Source organism: Nyctereutes procyonoides, unplaced genomic scaffold (assembly GCF_905146905.1).
Source record: "Nyctereutes procyonoides isolate TBG_1078 unplaced genomic scaffold, NYPRO_anot_genome, whole genome shotgun sequence".
In the NCBI taxonomy this organism is placed as follows: Eukaryota; Metazoa; Chordata; class Mammalia; order Carnivora; family Canidae; genus Nyctereutes; species Nyctereutes procyonoides.
In genome coordinates, this window is record NW_026575047.1 from 32,968,589 (window position 1) to 32,983,579 (window position 14,991).

General features: G+C 50.2%; 1 protein-coding gene across 2 annotated transcripts in view; it reads right to left on the reverse strand.

The window, feature by feature from the left end:
* Positions 1 to 14,991, reverse strand: part of TBC1D14 (TBC1 domain family member 14) — a 107,960-nt gene that overhangs the window by 81,905 nt on the left and 11,064 nt on the right. For both annotated transcript variants that reach the window (XM_055326292.1, XM_055326293.1), the window contains exon 2: positions 13,805 to 14,543. In XM_055326292.1, coding sequence (XP_055182267.1) covers positions 13,805 to 14,526 — 722 coding nt within the window. In that variant the 5' untranslated portion in view covers positions 14,527 to 14,543. The remainder of the gene's footprint in view (positions 1 to 13,804; positions 14,544 to 14,991) is intronic.

A 14,991-nucleotide genomic window follows, 5' to 3' on the forward strand; every position in this document is an offset into this window, starting at 1 on the left:
ATCTCTTGCAACCATGTGCCCACTGTGAACTACAAGTGGCACCTGTTCCTTTTATTTGGGGGGACAGGGCTGTTGGCGGCTGCATTGTCAACACTGGGTACCAGGGAGGTGTTCCCTGAGGACAGATAGGGCATCTCAATTCAACTATCTGACAAATATTTACTGAGTTCCAACTAGGTGCCAGCACAGGATGAGTAAGATGCAGCCCTTGAGGAGGGCCCAAGCTTGGGGGGCAGATTCGGGGGCTGGAGAAGACCACCTGCCCGAGTCCCCATTTGACACATGGGATACAGCAACTTGCTGCCAGTGCAGGGGGAGTAAGTGGCAACACCCACCACAGTCGCATGCCCTACAAACTTAGCCAGCCAGATGCCATCAACCCTACACTTTCTGCTTAATTTCTCTGTGATATAAAATTGCTCTTAAAAAGTCTATTAAAAAGGGAAATTTTTTGAAACTAAAAATCTATATTCGCACAGAAAAATAATGACATGGCACTAAAAAATAACAAAGCAGTCCACCTGCACTAAATAAAAAAAAGTAAGGGCAACACCCACCCCTGCTGACATCTATGAGGCTCCACTGCGGCCTCCACAGCCCTTTCCACACGGGGCCATAGCCCGCAACAGCCCAGGAAATGGCAGCTGCTGTGACCTCCCTGAACATCCGGGTCTTCACCTGCACTGCACTCCATGCTGACCTCAAGTGGCTCCGGCCCCAACAGACACTCCGGAAGCGTGAATGCAGCAGAGGTCGGGCCCAACAGGAGGACAGCAGCCAAAGCCACAGCACCTGTGCAGTTTCTGTGACACACATCACCCCCTCCCGATGTGAACAGGGCACATGGGGCACACAGGAGGCACGTGAGTCTGGTCCTCACATAGAGGCTGGAGGGAACCTGACCATGGTTAAGCATCTGCAGAAATGACACAAGGATGCAGGTCCTAAGAGGAGCATGGAGAAGGTGGTCCTGCATGGGAAAGCTGCCCCCTCCCTAGTCTACAGGCAAAGCCTGAGGCAGGGATGCTGTCGGGGCTGGTGCCAGGTGGGGAATGTCAAAGGAACATCAACCCTAGCAGCCAGCTGGAGTGAGGACAGAGGCCCCTGGAGAAGGCCAAGGGCTGAAGAAGAGGAAGTGGTGGCCCACACCCAACATGATGATGGTCCATGTTCCTCCTGGACATTTCCTCTTGGCATTTCCTTCCCCTCTTGCCATCCTGGCCCGGGCCTCTTCAGAGGATCACATGAGGTTGTGTCCACTCCAAGGCACAGTGCCCACAGCAGGGCACCCCATGCCAAACTCTCCCTCAGGACACTGTGCCATTCTAAATGGGAAGTAGCACCCGTCATTAACAACACTGCTTCCCCCTGCTCCAGCACCAGAAAGGGGGAGAATGAAGGCGCTTTGGCCTCCTTTCTTCAACCCTCCCTGGAGGATTCACCTGATGCAGCGGGAACAGCACATGACTGCCCAGGGTAGAGCTTTGCTGTCAGACCAGGGCAGGGGCCAAGGTGGCAGCTGACCCTCCAAGATCCACTGCCAACTAGCTGTGTGACCTAAGCCCATTTATCCACACAATGAAGGCATCCCACTACCCTCAGGCCTGGATCTTCCCAACTTGTTCTTCCAATTCCTCCACCCACCAAGGTCCCCACTGGTCCATCCTCCTTCTGCGGCCACTCACCCTCCTGACATCCCCCAGGCCAGGTGACACTCTGACACAATCTCTCACACTGCCTCCCCTCATTTCACCCTACTCAACACAATTGCCACCATGCCCCCCCCACATGCCTGTGCCCAGCACAGGTACCCCCAACAGGCACACTGCCTGCTGTCTAACCACAGAGCCAGATCCTGCCCCCCTCCACTCCTGCAATCACACTTCCCCATCCTATTCCCCCTACAGCCACTTTCACATCTCTTCCTTCATCACACCTCCCCTCCTGTACCCCATGGGCCCATCCCCAGCCTCACCGTCAGCAGAGGACCCTGCTCCCTACTTCACAAGAAAACGTACTTCCTGGAGCAGCAGGAACTCTCACTCACTGTGGGTGGGAATGCAAAATAGGATGGCTGCTCTACAAGCAGTTTGGCAGTTTCTTATGAAATTAAACACACTCTTAGATTTGATCCAGCAATCAGGCTCCTTGGTGTTTACCCAAAGGAGTTGAAAACTTGTCGACACAAAAACCCGCACACAAGTATTTACAGCCACTTTATTCCTAATTGCTAAATCTTGGAAGCAACCAGGATGTCCTTCAGTAAATGAATGGAAAAATAAATGGTCTGTTCCAGACAATGAAGTATTATTTGGTGCTAAGAAGAAATGAGCTACATCAAGGCATGAAAAGACAGGGAAAAACCTTAAATGAACATTACTAAGTGAAAGAAGCCAATCTAAAAGGCTGCGCTGTTAGGATTCCAGCTACATGACATTCTGGAGAAGACAAAACTATGGAGGCAGGAAAATCAGTGGTTGCCAGGGGTGTGTGGGGAGGGAGAGAGGAACAAGTAGAGCAGGGAGGCTGTCCAGGGCAGTGAGGCTCCTCTGTTTGATACTGTAACGATGGATCCGTGTCATTATGCACGGAATACACAACACCGAGAGTGACCCAGATGTGAAGTGTGGACTCTGGGTGATGATGACGTGTCAGGGCAGGTCCAGTGACTGTAAGAGGTACGTCTCTGGTAAGGACGTTGATATGGGGGAGGCTGTACCTCTACTGGCAGCTGGGGATTCTATGGGAACTCTGCACTTTCTCTCTTTTTTTTTTTTCCAACAGTAGGCTCCACACCCAGCATGGGGCTTGAACTAACGGCCCTGAGGCCCTGAGATGAAGTCGCATGCCCTACAAACTTAGCCAGCCAGATGCCATCAACCCTACACTTTCTGCTTAATTTCTCTGTGATATAAAATTGCTCTTAAAAAGTCTATTAAAAAGGGAAATTTTTTGAAACTAAAAATCTATATTCGCACAGAAAAATAATGACATGGCACTAAAAAATAACAAAGCAGTCCACCTGCACTAAATAAAAAAAAGTGAGGACTCCCACAGACCTCATGGCCACATCTGTCCTCCAGCCTCTGCACCCACATCCTCTGCTTTACCGCTTCTTGGTCTGGAGGATTCCACACAGCTAAAGCCAGTTTGTCCACGTGAGCACCAGATCCCATGCCTTCAGATGCCACTGAAGGACACGCTCCGTAAGTCCTCCTCTCTCTAGTTATGTTTGCTTCTATTATTTTCCAGGTGAACAAAACACCTATTTCTCCGGTCTTGAAAAACAAAACAAAAAAAAATCTCATGCCACTTCTTCCTCCAGCTGTCACCACATCTGTCTTTGCTGTTAGCAACTTCCCTCCTCTTGCTCTTTCTCAAACCCCATGCTGTTCTCCACCTCATCCCCTCTCCAGCTTCCAGTATACCAACCTGGCCCCCTACTTCTCCAGCATCCCTTGAATTTGGGTATAAACTATGACTACATTGAGACAGTCACTCCCATGTCAGGTTATGTCGTGTGGCACAGATCACTTCAGGAAAGGGAGATTATTCTTGGTTGGCCTTACCTAATCAGTGAGCCCTTAAAAGCCAACTGGGGCCCTCCCTGGCAAAAGAGGATCAAAGTGTGAGAAGGACTCTACACAAGGGGAACTCTCCACTGCTGGCTCTGGAGACTGAGGGGGCACATAGGAAGGAGCTACAAGCAGCCCCCACCTGATGGGCATCAAGGAACCAAGGGCTCAGTCCTCAAACCTCTGCCAACAATCGACTGAGCTGGGATCCCTGGGTGGCGCAGCGGTTTGGCGCCTGCCTTTGGCCCAGGGCGTGATCCTGGAGACCCGGGATCGAATCCCACGTCGGGCTCCCGGTGCATGGAGCCTGCTTCTCCCTCTGCCTGTGTCTCTGCCTTTCTCTCTCTCTCTCTCTCTGTGACTATCATAAATAAATAAAAATTAAAAAAAAATCGACTGAGCTGGAAGCTGACAGCTCCTTACTCAAGCCTCTAGACCCCATTAGCTGGCCAGTGCCTTGGTTCCATCCTTGCAAGAGCTCAAGAAAGAACCCAGCAGTGTGACCACAAGCCTCTGATGTTGTTTTAATCCACTATTTGGTTACTTGTCATGCACCACGTACATAGATATACATATCTACATAAACTACATAAACTGTCTACATAAACTCATAGATGACTAGTATGACTCCTGTGGTCAGGTCTGCAGCTGCTCTCCCCACTCTGAGCCAAAGGCAGCCCTACCATGGCCCACAGGCCAGCACAGGACCTGCTCCTGTGTCCTCATCTCCACTCCCCCGGCACATGGCTCACTTGGTCTGGCACATGGCCTCTGCACTGCCCTCTACTCAGCAGACCTACCTGGGCCCTTCCCTGCCTGTCTCTGCTCTGCCAGGGGTCTGCTGGGTCAACTTCCCCAGCCCTTCATCTCTGCTTCAGTCTCTCTTGCTCCAGCACCTGGCAGGCCCCGCTTTGGGGGCCCCGCTGACCAGCCTGTTGTATAGCCCGGCCTAGCCAATCTCTCCTCCTGCCTCTCTGCCTCATTTTCCCCATGGTGCTGATCTGCCAACATCTGTTCTCCATTTACTTACTATGGGTATTAGCCGCCTCCTCCCACTAGACTAGATGGTCCTCAAGGACAAGGGCCTTTGTCTTGTCCACAGACAAATCCTAAACACCTAGAACCATGCCTTGGCAAATGGCAGATGCTCAGGAAATACTTCTTGAAAAACTGCATGATGAGAAACATATTTAAGGGCCCAGCACAATGCCTGGCACACTGCAGGCACTTGAGAACCTGTGTTTGACAAGTAACCATCCTGCTGCCAGACTGGCTCTCCCAACAGTTCCTGCAGCAGCAGGTGTCCCATGTGGACAGCTGGCCACCTGTGGCTCCTGCTCGGTACATCTGCAGGGCAACACCACTCACTGCACCCTCCCCAAACTGGAAGAACTACATCAAAATGAGGTTCACCTGGAGTCAGAGCACCCATGACCTCCCAGGTGCCGAGACAATGGTTGGTAGCAGCTTGGTGGTTGTCAGCGGTTGGAAAAGAAAGGCACAGGGGATCCCTGGGTGGCGCAGCGGTTTGGCGCCTGCCTTTGGTCCAGGGCGCGATCCTGGAGACCCGGGATCGAGTCCCACGTCGGGCTCCCGGTGCATGGAGCCTGCTTCTCCCTCTGCCTGTGTCTCTGCCTCTCTCTCTCTCTCTCTCTCTCTCATCTCTCTCTCTGTGATTATTATAAATAAATAAAAATTAAAAAAAAAAAAAAGAAAGGCACACATTCCATAATCAAGGCGTTGAGTCCCACTTCAAGTGGAGTTCCACTCCAAGAGGAGCTGAAACCCTGGGAGTACACTGATCCAAACAGGGCCAGAGGACCCAGGCTATGCGAGTGCCGGCAAAAACATTCAAAACACAAAGGACAACACTCTGAATAATCGAGACACCTCATGGATGTGTGGTTAGTATAACAGCAACCACCCTCCTAGTATCCTTATTAAATCTTCTCTGCTTCTCTCATGCTCATGGCCACCCAGGCCTGCCCCTGATTCTGCTCTGCCTTCCCCAAAAGCCAGCCCAGGAAGGCCTTAGGCCTCAGAGCTGACCCCAGGCTCACTCCAGGAATCCCACAAGGTGAGAGGGAAAGCATCCTCATCCTGCTCATACACCAAGCCCTTTTCCCATGAAGGAACTTCCGTGCCCTGAGGGGGACTCACAGAGCTGACCTCCCAGCAGAGGTCTCTGCTGCCTGTCCCTGTGCAGTGAACCTGCCTGCTCTCTCTAGTGACACACCCGCAGAGCCTGCACTGCACCTGGCTGCAGCTCAGCTCCTCTTGCTCTCCCAGTCCCAGGTACCCCTGCAACCAACATGTGATGACGGCACACATGTCACAAGAGGCAGCATAGGGGGAACCTGGTTGGCTCAATAGGTAGACCATGCAACTCTTGATCTCAGGGAGGTGAATCTGAGCCCACACTGGGAGTACAGATTATTTGAAAATAAGAATAAATGTTTAAAAAGAGGTAGTGTAGTGTCTTTTGTAAAAGGAGTGGGGACTTTGGAGTTGAGCACATGAGTCTATGTCCAGTGGGGAGATGGTGCCCGGGAGCCGTGAGGCAGCTACTGGCCACCCCAGGAGCATCACAGAGGCCCCCTCCCCAGGGAACACCTGTGCAGAACTTTATGTTACTGTCTGGCTCTTACGTGCTTTGAGTTTGGGGTCTAAACGTGGTCTTACAAGCCCTGCCCAATCTGGACTCTCCATACCTGTCTGGTCACCTCTCCTACCCCTGTTCTCCATCCTGAGGACCTCAGGCCATGGCGCTTTCCCAGAAATGCTGAGCTTTCTCCTGCTCCTATGACTTTACACATGTTGATCCTTCTGCCTAAGGTCACTATCTCCACCTTGTGCACACGGAAGACATTTTCAAAGGCCCATTGTCCTCTCAGCCCCTGAATTTCTTTCTGGACTTCCCCAGGGACTTGCTGCTGTGTTCATGTCTCTCTTCAGACCGTCATCACACCACACAGGGCCTTCCACGGAGGCCTCCTATCTCCTCCTTCCCTCGTTGCCTGGCACTCATAGCTCAGCACCTGGATCACACCGCTCCTTTTCCTTTTCACAGCTCTGAAAGGGAGGTGCCCTCAGCACATTCTGCAAACAAGGACACTAAGCTGACCCAAGACCACACACCAGCAAATAGCCAGATCCAGTGAACACCAACCAGGGCTCTTCCTGTGTACGGTAGTGTGCGTACACATGTGAGCACGGGTATGCATATGCATACACACATATGGAAAACCAGAGTCAGGCAAAAAGAAATAACACAGACACTAGTATGCCTCCTACATGCTTGGTGCTTCACATCCACATACACTTCCTCCCTTTGACAGTGAACTTATTTCTATTTTCCAGATGAGAAAGCTAAGTTCACAGACCTACACCCCGTGCCATGGCTGTATCTCCCCACAGGCTACTTCTCGCCCCCTGCCTCAGTCTCTAAACCTATGAGTAAAAATTACAGAACTTACCCAAACCCATCAGCTTTCAGTGCAAGTTACAGAAACCACTCAAAAACGTTTAAGCAGAAAGGATATAACTCAAGGACTTAGAAGATTTCAAAATCTTTATAAGGGCTGAAGTCATTGGCTCTCAACTGGGCCCCAAGCACAGCTCCCCACACAAGACAGCATTGACACACCCAGGCAGCTGCTGCATCAGAGCTGCCACTAGAACTAGGGAATTCCAGAACATGGCAGGATTGGGAAGCCACTGCCACGGCCTCCTCCTCCACTGTGGGTGCCCCTCAACAGTCAGGGAATAAACATGGGGCTAAACCACACCATTGCTGGACAGGAGAAATCAGTATAAAGGGGGAATTGTCACGGTCTCCTCCTAGTTCTGCCTCAAGCCTCTTATCAAGGGAGAATTTGATGGCAGCCAATTCCTACCCAGAACCCCACCTCCAAGAGACTCTAAAAACACACAATTTTAAGTCTCCAGCTACCATGGGAAGGAAAGTGACCTTTGGCTGGTGGCCTGGAGGAGAAACAAGCCCACAGAATCTACCTACCACACCATACTCTCTCCTATGGTCAGGTCGCTGAAGATCAAGCAAGGAAACCATGTCCACGGGCTAAGAGTGATACCTGGCAAGCATGGGACACTGCCTGTGTCTCCCTGTGCCAGGGGCACCAGCTAGAGAATGTCCCTGACATATATCTGCCCTGTTAGTAAACAAACTCACCTCTCTAAAAAGAAAGCAAGGAGGGGATGCCTGGGGGGCTCAGCTGGTCAAGTGTCTGACTCTTGGTTTCGGCTCAGGTCATGATCTTAGGGTTGTAAGATGGAAGGAAACCCGTGTTGGGCTCTGAGCTGGATCTGGAGCCTAAGATTCTCTCTCTCTCTTACTGCCCTCTGCCTGAGTCCCACCTCTACCTTTCTCTCTCTCTCTCTCTCTCTTTCTCTCTCTCTCTCTCTCTCTCTCTCTCAAAAAAAAAAAAAAAGAAAAAAAATAGTTTCTTAAAAAAAAAAAAAAAAAAAAGGCGGGGATCCCTGGGTGGCGCAGCGGTTTGGCGCCTGCCTTTGGCCCAGAGCGCGATCCTGGAGACCTGGGATCGAATCCCACGTCGGGCTCCCGGTGCATGGAGCCTGCTTCTTCCTCTGCCTGTGTCTCTGCCTCTCTTTCTCTCTCTCTGTGACTATCATAAATAAAAAAAATTAAAATAAAAGCTTTAAAACTAATGTTTAAAAAAAAAAAAGGCAAGCAAGGAACACATTTCTTCCTCAGCACTGCTCATGTCACTTTCCAAGTTATCAAATCCCCAAAACCTAGAATGGTACAGGGGCTAAAATTTTAATCAAACACATTAACACCAAGTCAAAACACCATAAAGGTTCACTATTCTTAAACCAGTGGTTTCACATCTTTATTGCAGACCCCTAAAAACAGTGGGATCATATAAGAATCCCCAACAGAAGCAGAGAGCAGGGCCAGAAACCTAAGCTGCACACAGGAGTTATGCTCTGCCCAGAGTTTCTTCTACATACTGTCTCATTTAAGACTCTATCAGGGGATCCCTGGGTGGCTCAGCGATTGAGCACCTGCCTTCGGCCCAGGGCATGATCCTGGAGTACCGGGATCGAGTCCCACATCAGGCTCCCTGCATGGAGCCTACTTCTCCCTCTGCCTGTGTCTCTCACGAATAAATAAATAAAATCTTAAAAAAAAAAAAAAAGACTCTATCCACTCTTTACAAGAGGCACAACGAGCCCCCACCACCCAGTACACAGGGGGAATCACAAAAGTTGGGGGAGTTCTTGAGGTCACACAGGTAAAAAATGGTTTGAACCTGGGTCTGAGCAGTTCCAGGTCCCCCACAGGTCGCCTGTGTTACATGTAGGTCACCTCTGCTGGGATAAGCCAGATGCAGACTGTGACCCAAGGGGCTCTCCACCAGGTGGGGAAGCACACCAGAAAAGTGCATCATCACAGATCTTTGAACACAGGGGCACCGTACCTCCTAGCCTCCGGCAAGCTGCTCCCTTTCCCTCAGCTTCCCTCCATAAGCCCCTTCTCATTCTTCCAATGCAGTGCAAGCATCGCTGCTCAGCAAGGACACCCAGACCATCTCTGCTGAGAGCTGCATAAAGGGCCGCCAAAGCAGCGGTAAGTGGTCAAAGCTGATCATTACCTTCCAGGCCAGGGCAGATTAGCGGCCTTAAATCCTCACCTTCACAGAAACAATCTATATCCTATGAGAAACGTGTATTACTGCATCCCCCTTGTCTTTGCTGTCCAGGTATCTACACAAATACTGTTAAAACTACATGGGAGAGGCACCTGGGTGGCTCAGTCGGTGAAACATCTGTCTTCTGCTCAGGTCATGATCCCAGGGTCCTGGGATAGAGCCCTGCATCGGGTTCCCTGATGGTGAGTCTGCTCCTCCCTCTCCCTCTGCCCCTCCCCCTGCTCCTGCTCTCTCCCTTTAATAAATAAAATCTTTAAAATAGTAATAGTAGGGGCACCTGGGTGGCTCAGTAGTTGAGTGTCTGCCTTTGGCTCAGGTTGTGATTCCGGGGTCCTGAGATCAAGTCCCACATCAGGCTCCCTGCAGGGAGTCTGCTTCTCCCTCTGCCTCTCTGTGTCTCATGAATAAAAAAATAAATTAATCTTTAAAAATAATAATAAGTAAAATAACAAAATAAAACTACACAGGAGGCATAGAATCCCTTAAACACAGTCGCTCCCTCCAAACAAGAGGATCCTACTCAAATTACATTAGTAAATTTTCTTCAAGGAAACAAAACACCAACATTCACAACCTACCAGCAGGGTGGTTCTCAAAGGCTGGGTGATTTTGTCCACTCTTCCAACCCCTCCCTTCCCAGGATATAAGGTGATGCCTTGCTGCATAACTGGGAAGTGGTCCTGGCAACTAGTGGCTACAGGCCAGGGAGGCGGCTAGACAGCCTTCAATGCACAGGACGGCCCCCACGACAAAGGTTCATCCATCCCAAAACATCAACAGTGCAGAAATCCTGACGTAACTTTTTCAACAACTTTTGATTAAAGTCAGTACCATATTAGAAGAACTAGAGAAAATTTCACAAAACTGTGTTTCTCAGAAATGACATTGACATTAGAATCACAGATTGCTACTACTTACCAGGCAATGTGCTAGATGCTTTCTTTACCTACTTGATCTCTAACCTTAGGCAGTCTTATGCTCCATTTAAGGCTCAGAGAAGAATGAACTAACTTGCCCGAGGTTACACAGCTTGTAAGTGGGAGAGCTCACACTGAATCTAGCCAGTTTGACTCCTGAAGCAGCACTCAACATTGGCACCCTCACATGCTCACACCTCTAGGACAGCCCTCACACCACCCCCACCCCCCGTGTCTGCTCCATCTCCCCCACCAGGACTATGTCTCAGCTCAAGGTGGGAGCTGCAGCACAGGGGCTTCCAACAGCCTGCAGGAAGAACAGAGAAAAGGGACAGAGAATGCTGAGTCTGCAGCTTTCTCAAGGCAGTGGTCAGGCCTAGCCTGCCACCCTGTCACTTCTCTGGGCCTGTCTTACCCAGGCCACCTTCATCAAGCAGTCATGGCCACCAACCAGTCTGCCCCCTCAAGCCACCAGTTCCATGACCCCTTCCTCTGAGCCCTGTTCTCCGAGATGAGCCTTCCACAGTCCCACCCACACTTCCTCCTACAATTTCCTAGAAATTGGCTCTGTGAGGACAATGAGAACAGATGGGCAATAGGGTAAAGAATGTCACCTGGGTGCAGGAGATAAAATGGGTGCAGACCTACATGGGCTTTGCTATATCAGAAGCCCTGGCTGGAAACCCCAAAGGCCCATCTCTAGCCCCAACCCTGCCCTCAACAAAACTCAATCCTTACTACGTACCAGGCCCCCTCTGTAATTCTCCTGTAAAATGTTTAGTGGGTTCCAAACATTTCTGGCACAGACCCCTTTTCCTCCTCAAAGGAATTCTAGATTGAAACTCTCCTCTCACATTGAAACTTTCACACTTTAAGACTCTAGGATGAAAAACTCACTAGGCTCAGCCCATAGGATCATATATTTTGATGCATTTGTCATTAATATTGCACCTGGTTCCCCAAAATACTTAATAGTTGTTCACAACAATGTCACAGCCATCAAAAGGGCAAGGGAGAGGGTGTCTGGCTGGATCAGTTGGTGGGGTATGCAGCTGTTGATCTTGAGGTCGGGAGTTCGAGCCCTAAGTTGGGTATGGAGATTATTTAAATAAAAAAATACATGTTTGAAAAATGTTTTATAAAAGGGGTAAGGAGACAAGAACCAAAGAATAAAACAGAGAGGAGACATTTAATTTCTGTAGCACAAAGCTATGAAAGATTTTCAAGAAATAGCAGCTTTCCCGTACTACATAATTTCAGTTATATGCAGACCCTAAAAAACCAAACAACACAGAAACAGACTCAGATACAAAGAGCAATCTGTTGAGGAAGAGGAGGAGGAGGTACAAAACAGACAAGGTGGATTAAAAGGCACAAACTTCCAGATACAAAAATAAATAATACCAAAGGATACAGTGGACAACACAGGGATGTAATGTAGTCAATGACAGAAACACCTCTGTACGGTACAGACAGCACTGGATTCATCTCTGGGATCACTGAGTCATGGACGTAAATGTTCAGTCACTCTGTGCAAGACCTGAAACTAGCATGACACTGCATGTCAGCAACACTTCAATCTGAAAAAAACAGTAGCTTTAGCAACAATCCACGGTAACTGACGGTGTTTCCTATCAAAGCTCTAACACAGTGAGACAAGGCAGCCGACAAAGAAAGGCGCAGCTGACAAAGAAAAGCACAGCCGTGGTGATCACAAGTGACGGATCCCAGAGAGCTGACTCTGGGTGGGTCGATCCTGTTTCACACATGTGAGCCACTGCATCCCCGTGACCACCACACAAAGTAGGGCTCATAAGAGGACCTTTATCAATAACATAACAAGCACATTGTGCTGGGCACTTACTCATGCGATTTTAGAGAGAACTCACTCAGAGTGAAGTAAAGTATTCAAGGTCACACAGCTAGGACACAGGTGCAGCTCTGTTCAAGATGAATCTCAGCCCTCACCTCCAGGCTGCTTCCCAGCCACCCTCATTTTGAATCACATTTCCAAATTTGCCAAGAACCCCCACGTAGTTCAGAAAACCTGCAGACACTGATCTGAGTCAAGAGAACAGCTCAGCCACACAAATCGGAACCACAGCAACCTATTTGAGGGCTTGGCCTCAGAGGGGACAGTGACTGTCTCCCCAAAGTTCCTGGGCTCCTCCCACTGAAGTGGTCCTGGGTGATGGCGTTCTGGGACTAGGGTGGTGGCCAGATGCTTGCCTGTCCACACATGAGAGAAGAGGTGCCCCCCAAACCAGAGCCTGCACTGGGGATCTTCTCCCTCAAGACTGGTCTTAGGTTTACTCAACATGATCTCCACATTCAGATGATGAAGTAGGTGGGGCAGTGTTCAGTTCACATTCATGCCCACAGTGACAGAAATCTCCAGCCAACCCCAGCCAGCAGAGCACACCACTTCAAAGGGACACCCAGGGGCACCTGGGTCACTCAGTCAGTTAAGCATCTGACTCTTTATTTCACCTCAGGGTCATGGGTTCAAGCCCCGGGTCAGGATCCATGCTCAATGGGGAGTCTGCTTGAGATTCTCCTTATCCCTCTGCCCCTCTCCTCACTCATGTGCTCTCAAATAAATAAATGTTTTTTTAAAAAAGGAACATGCAGACCTACATGGGCTTTGCTATAGCACACACATGCAAGGGGCAGCTGGAGTGAACTACAGAAATGGGCCCCCCAATGAGTAGCTAGGAACAGGTTGCCACTCTCCCACCCACCCTCTCACAGCCCCTGTGCCCTTCCTCACAGCACTGCCCAGCTTCAGGGCCATAGTGGCTTATATGACTGACTGATGTGTCCCTGGCCACCACCGCCAACCCCTGGCCCCACCCAGAGTGATTACCTATAACCACTTCTCTGCTCTTACTATTCCCATATTACCTGCCAAGAGCAGACCAGGGAACACACACACAGCTGCTGAACAAAAACATGGGAGCCCAAGTAAGAGGCAGGTTCCAGGGGAGCTGTCCCCAAGGACTTGAAGTGAGACGCAGGGACCCCACAGGCCCTGCTCTGGCACCTTAGTGGCCTGGTCCCAACACAGGTGGGAAAGCAGAGGATGCCATGCAGTGACAGAAGCAGCGCCAGGTCCAGAACAGGGACACCAGCCCTGTGGAGGCACAGAGACCAATGCTGCCTGGAAACACTAGCCCTGGGTTATGCCAGTGGGGGCCAGAGGTGGAAACATAGGTTACTAAACCTCCACTTGGCCCAAGCAACTCAAGTGATTATCATAAAGGGCCCTTCAGAGGACAAGGGTGACAAAGTAAGGCTGCTGATCTGTTAACACGGGCCACCTGTGGGTCACCCTCAGCCACAGCAGGTCAGAGGCCTGGGAGTGACGACAAAGTGTGAGAGTCAGCCAGGGAAGGACACAGAGAGGACAACTGGCAGCAAGGGCTCAAACAGCAGAACCTCTGACAGACTAGTCCTACACACAACCGCACAGGACTCTGGGCTATGGGAAGAAGACCCAATAGCCTGAATGACCCAGGGCCTGCTCAGCAAGCCAGGACACACACAGCACATTTTGGATGGGCACAGGCAGCTGGTCTGGAGAACCTAGCTCTTGTAGAGACAAAGACAGTGTTACCTGGTAAAGAAGCTACTAAGTGGCCCCAAAATTTTCAGTTTACTCCCATCCTCAGTTCCATCAGCACAGTCCTGCTGGCACAGCTCCCGGGTTTCCTTGCCAGAGCTCAAGGTGACATCAGTAAACTGAGGGTCATCATCACTCTCCAGGGTCACGATGGCACTGGAGCTGCTTGTGACCACCAGGTCCAAAATGTCCTCATTGCTGACAGACAGCGTGGTTGACAGCTCTGTGCCAAGACTAGACACGCTGCAGACGGAGACATCATCGCTGCGGTTCAGGGCTTTCGAGGTGGGGCTATAGAGCTTCACCGAGTCATAGCCTGTCCTGGGGAACGTGGATGACTTCCGCACACTCTGCTCCCACTCGGTGCTGCTGGGAGCTGGTGGTGTGTAGGATGGTAGTGGGCATGCGCTCTGGCAAGCCCGCTCAGGGACGATCTCCGACTCCGATGGCTTCCTCTTCACGTGGACCACACTGCAGGGAACGGGTTCTGGGTTACTGATCTCTAGGGTAGGAATGCCCGAGTCCACAGACTTTAGGCTGTGCCGATCTTCCAAAGGACCAAGTTTCAACTTGGGCCCAGACTCTGGCAATGAGAGGGATCTGGGTGCCTTGAGATTCAGGTGTTGCAGGTTCTGAATGTGGTCTCCTGGCCGACCATCCAGAATGCCCATCAAGGCTATGCCATTTGTAGAGGTGGAGAGGTTTCCATCAGTCATCTTGGTCCAAGGAGGAACTAGGAAGCAAAAACACAAAAATGGAAATTAAGACAATATCTATAAAAGCCTAAGACACAGGTCTAATATTCTGATATTTGACACAGCTCTTCGTAGGGAGGAATCCCTGAAAAAGTCCTACATATCCAAGTTTTTTTTTTTATTTTTAAAAATTTTTATTTATTTATGATAGACATGGAGAGAGAGAGAGAGGCAGAGACATAGGCAGAGGGAGAAGCAGGCTCCATGCACCGGGAGCCCGACGTGGGATTAGATCCCGGATCTCCAGGATCGCGCCCTGGGCCAAAGGCAGGCGCTAAACCGCTGCGCCACCCAGGGATCCCCATATCCAAGTTTTAATTCAGGACCAAAACCTAGCATTTTAGCATAATATAAAATAATAGGACAATAACCCAAACGAAGGCTATAGCTAGGGTAAAAACACTTAAACAGTCCCCTTGCTCATTA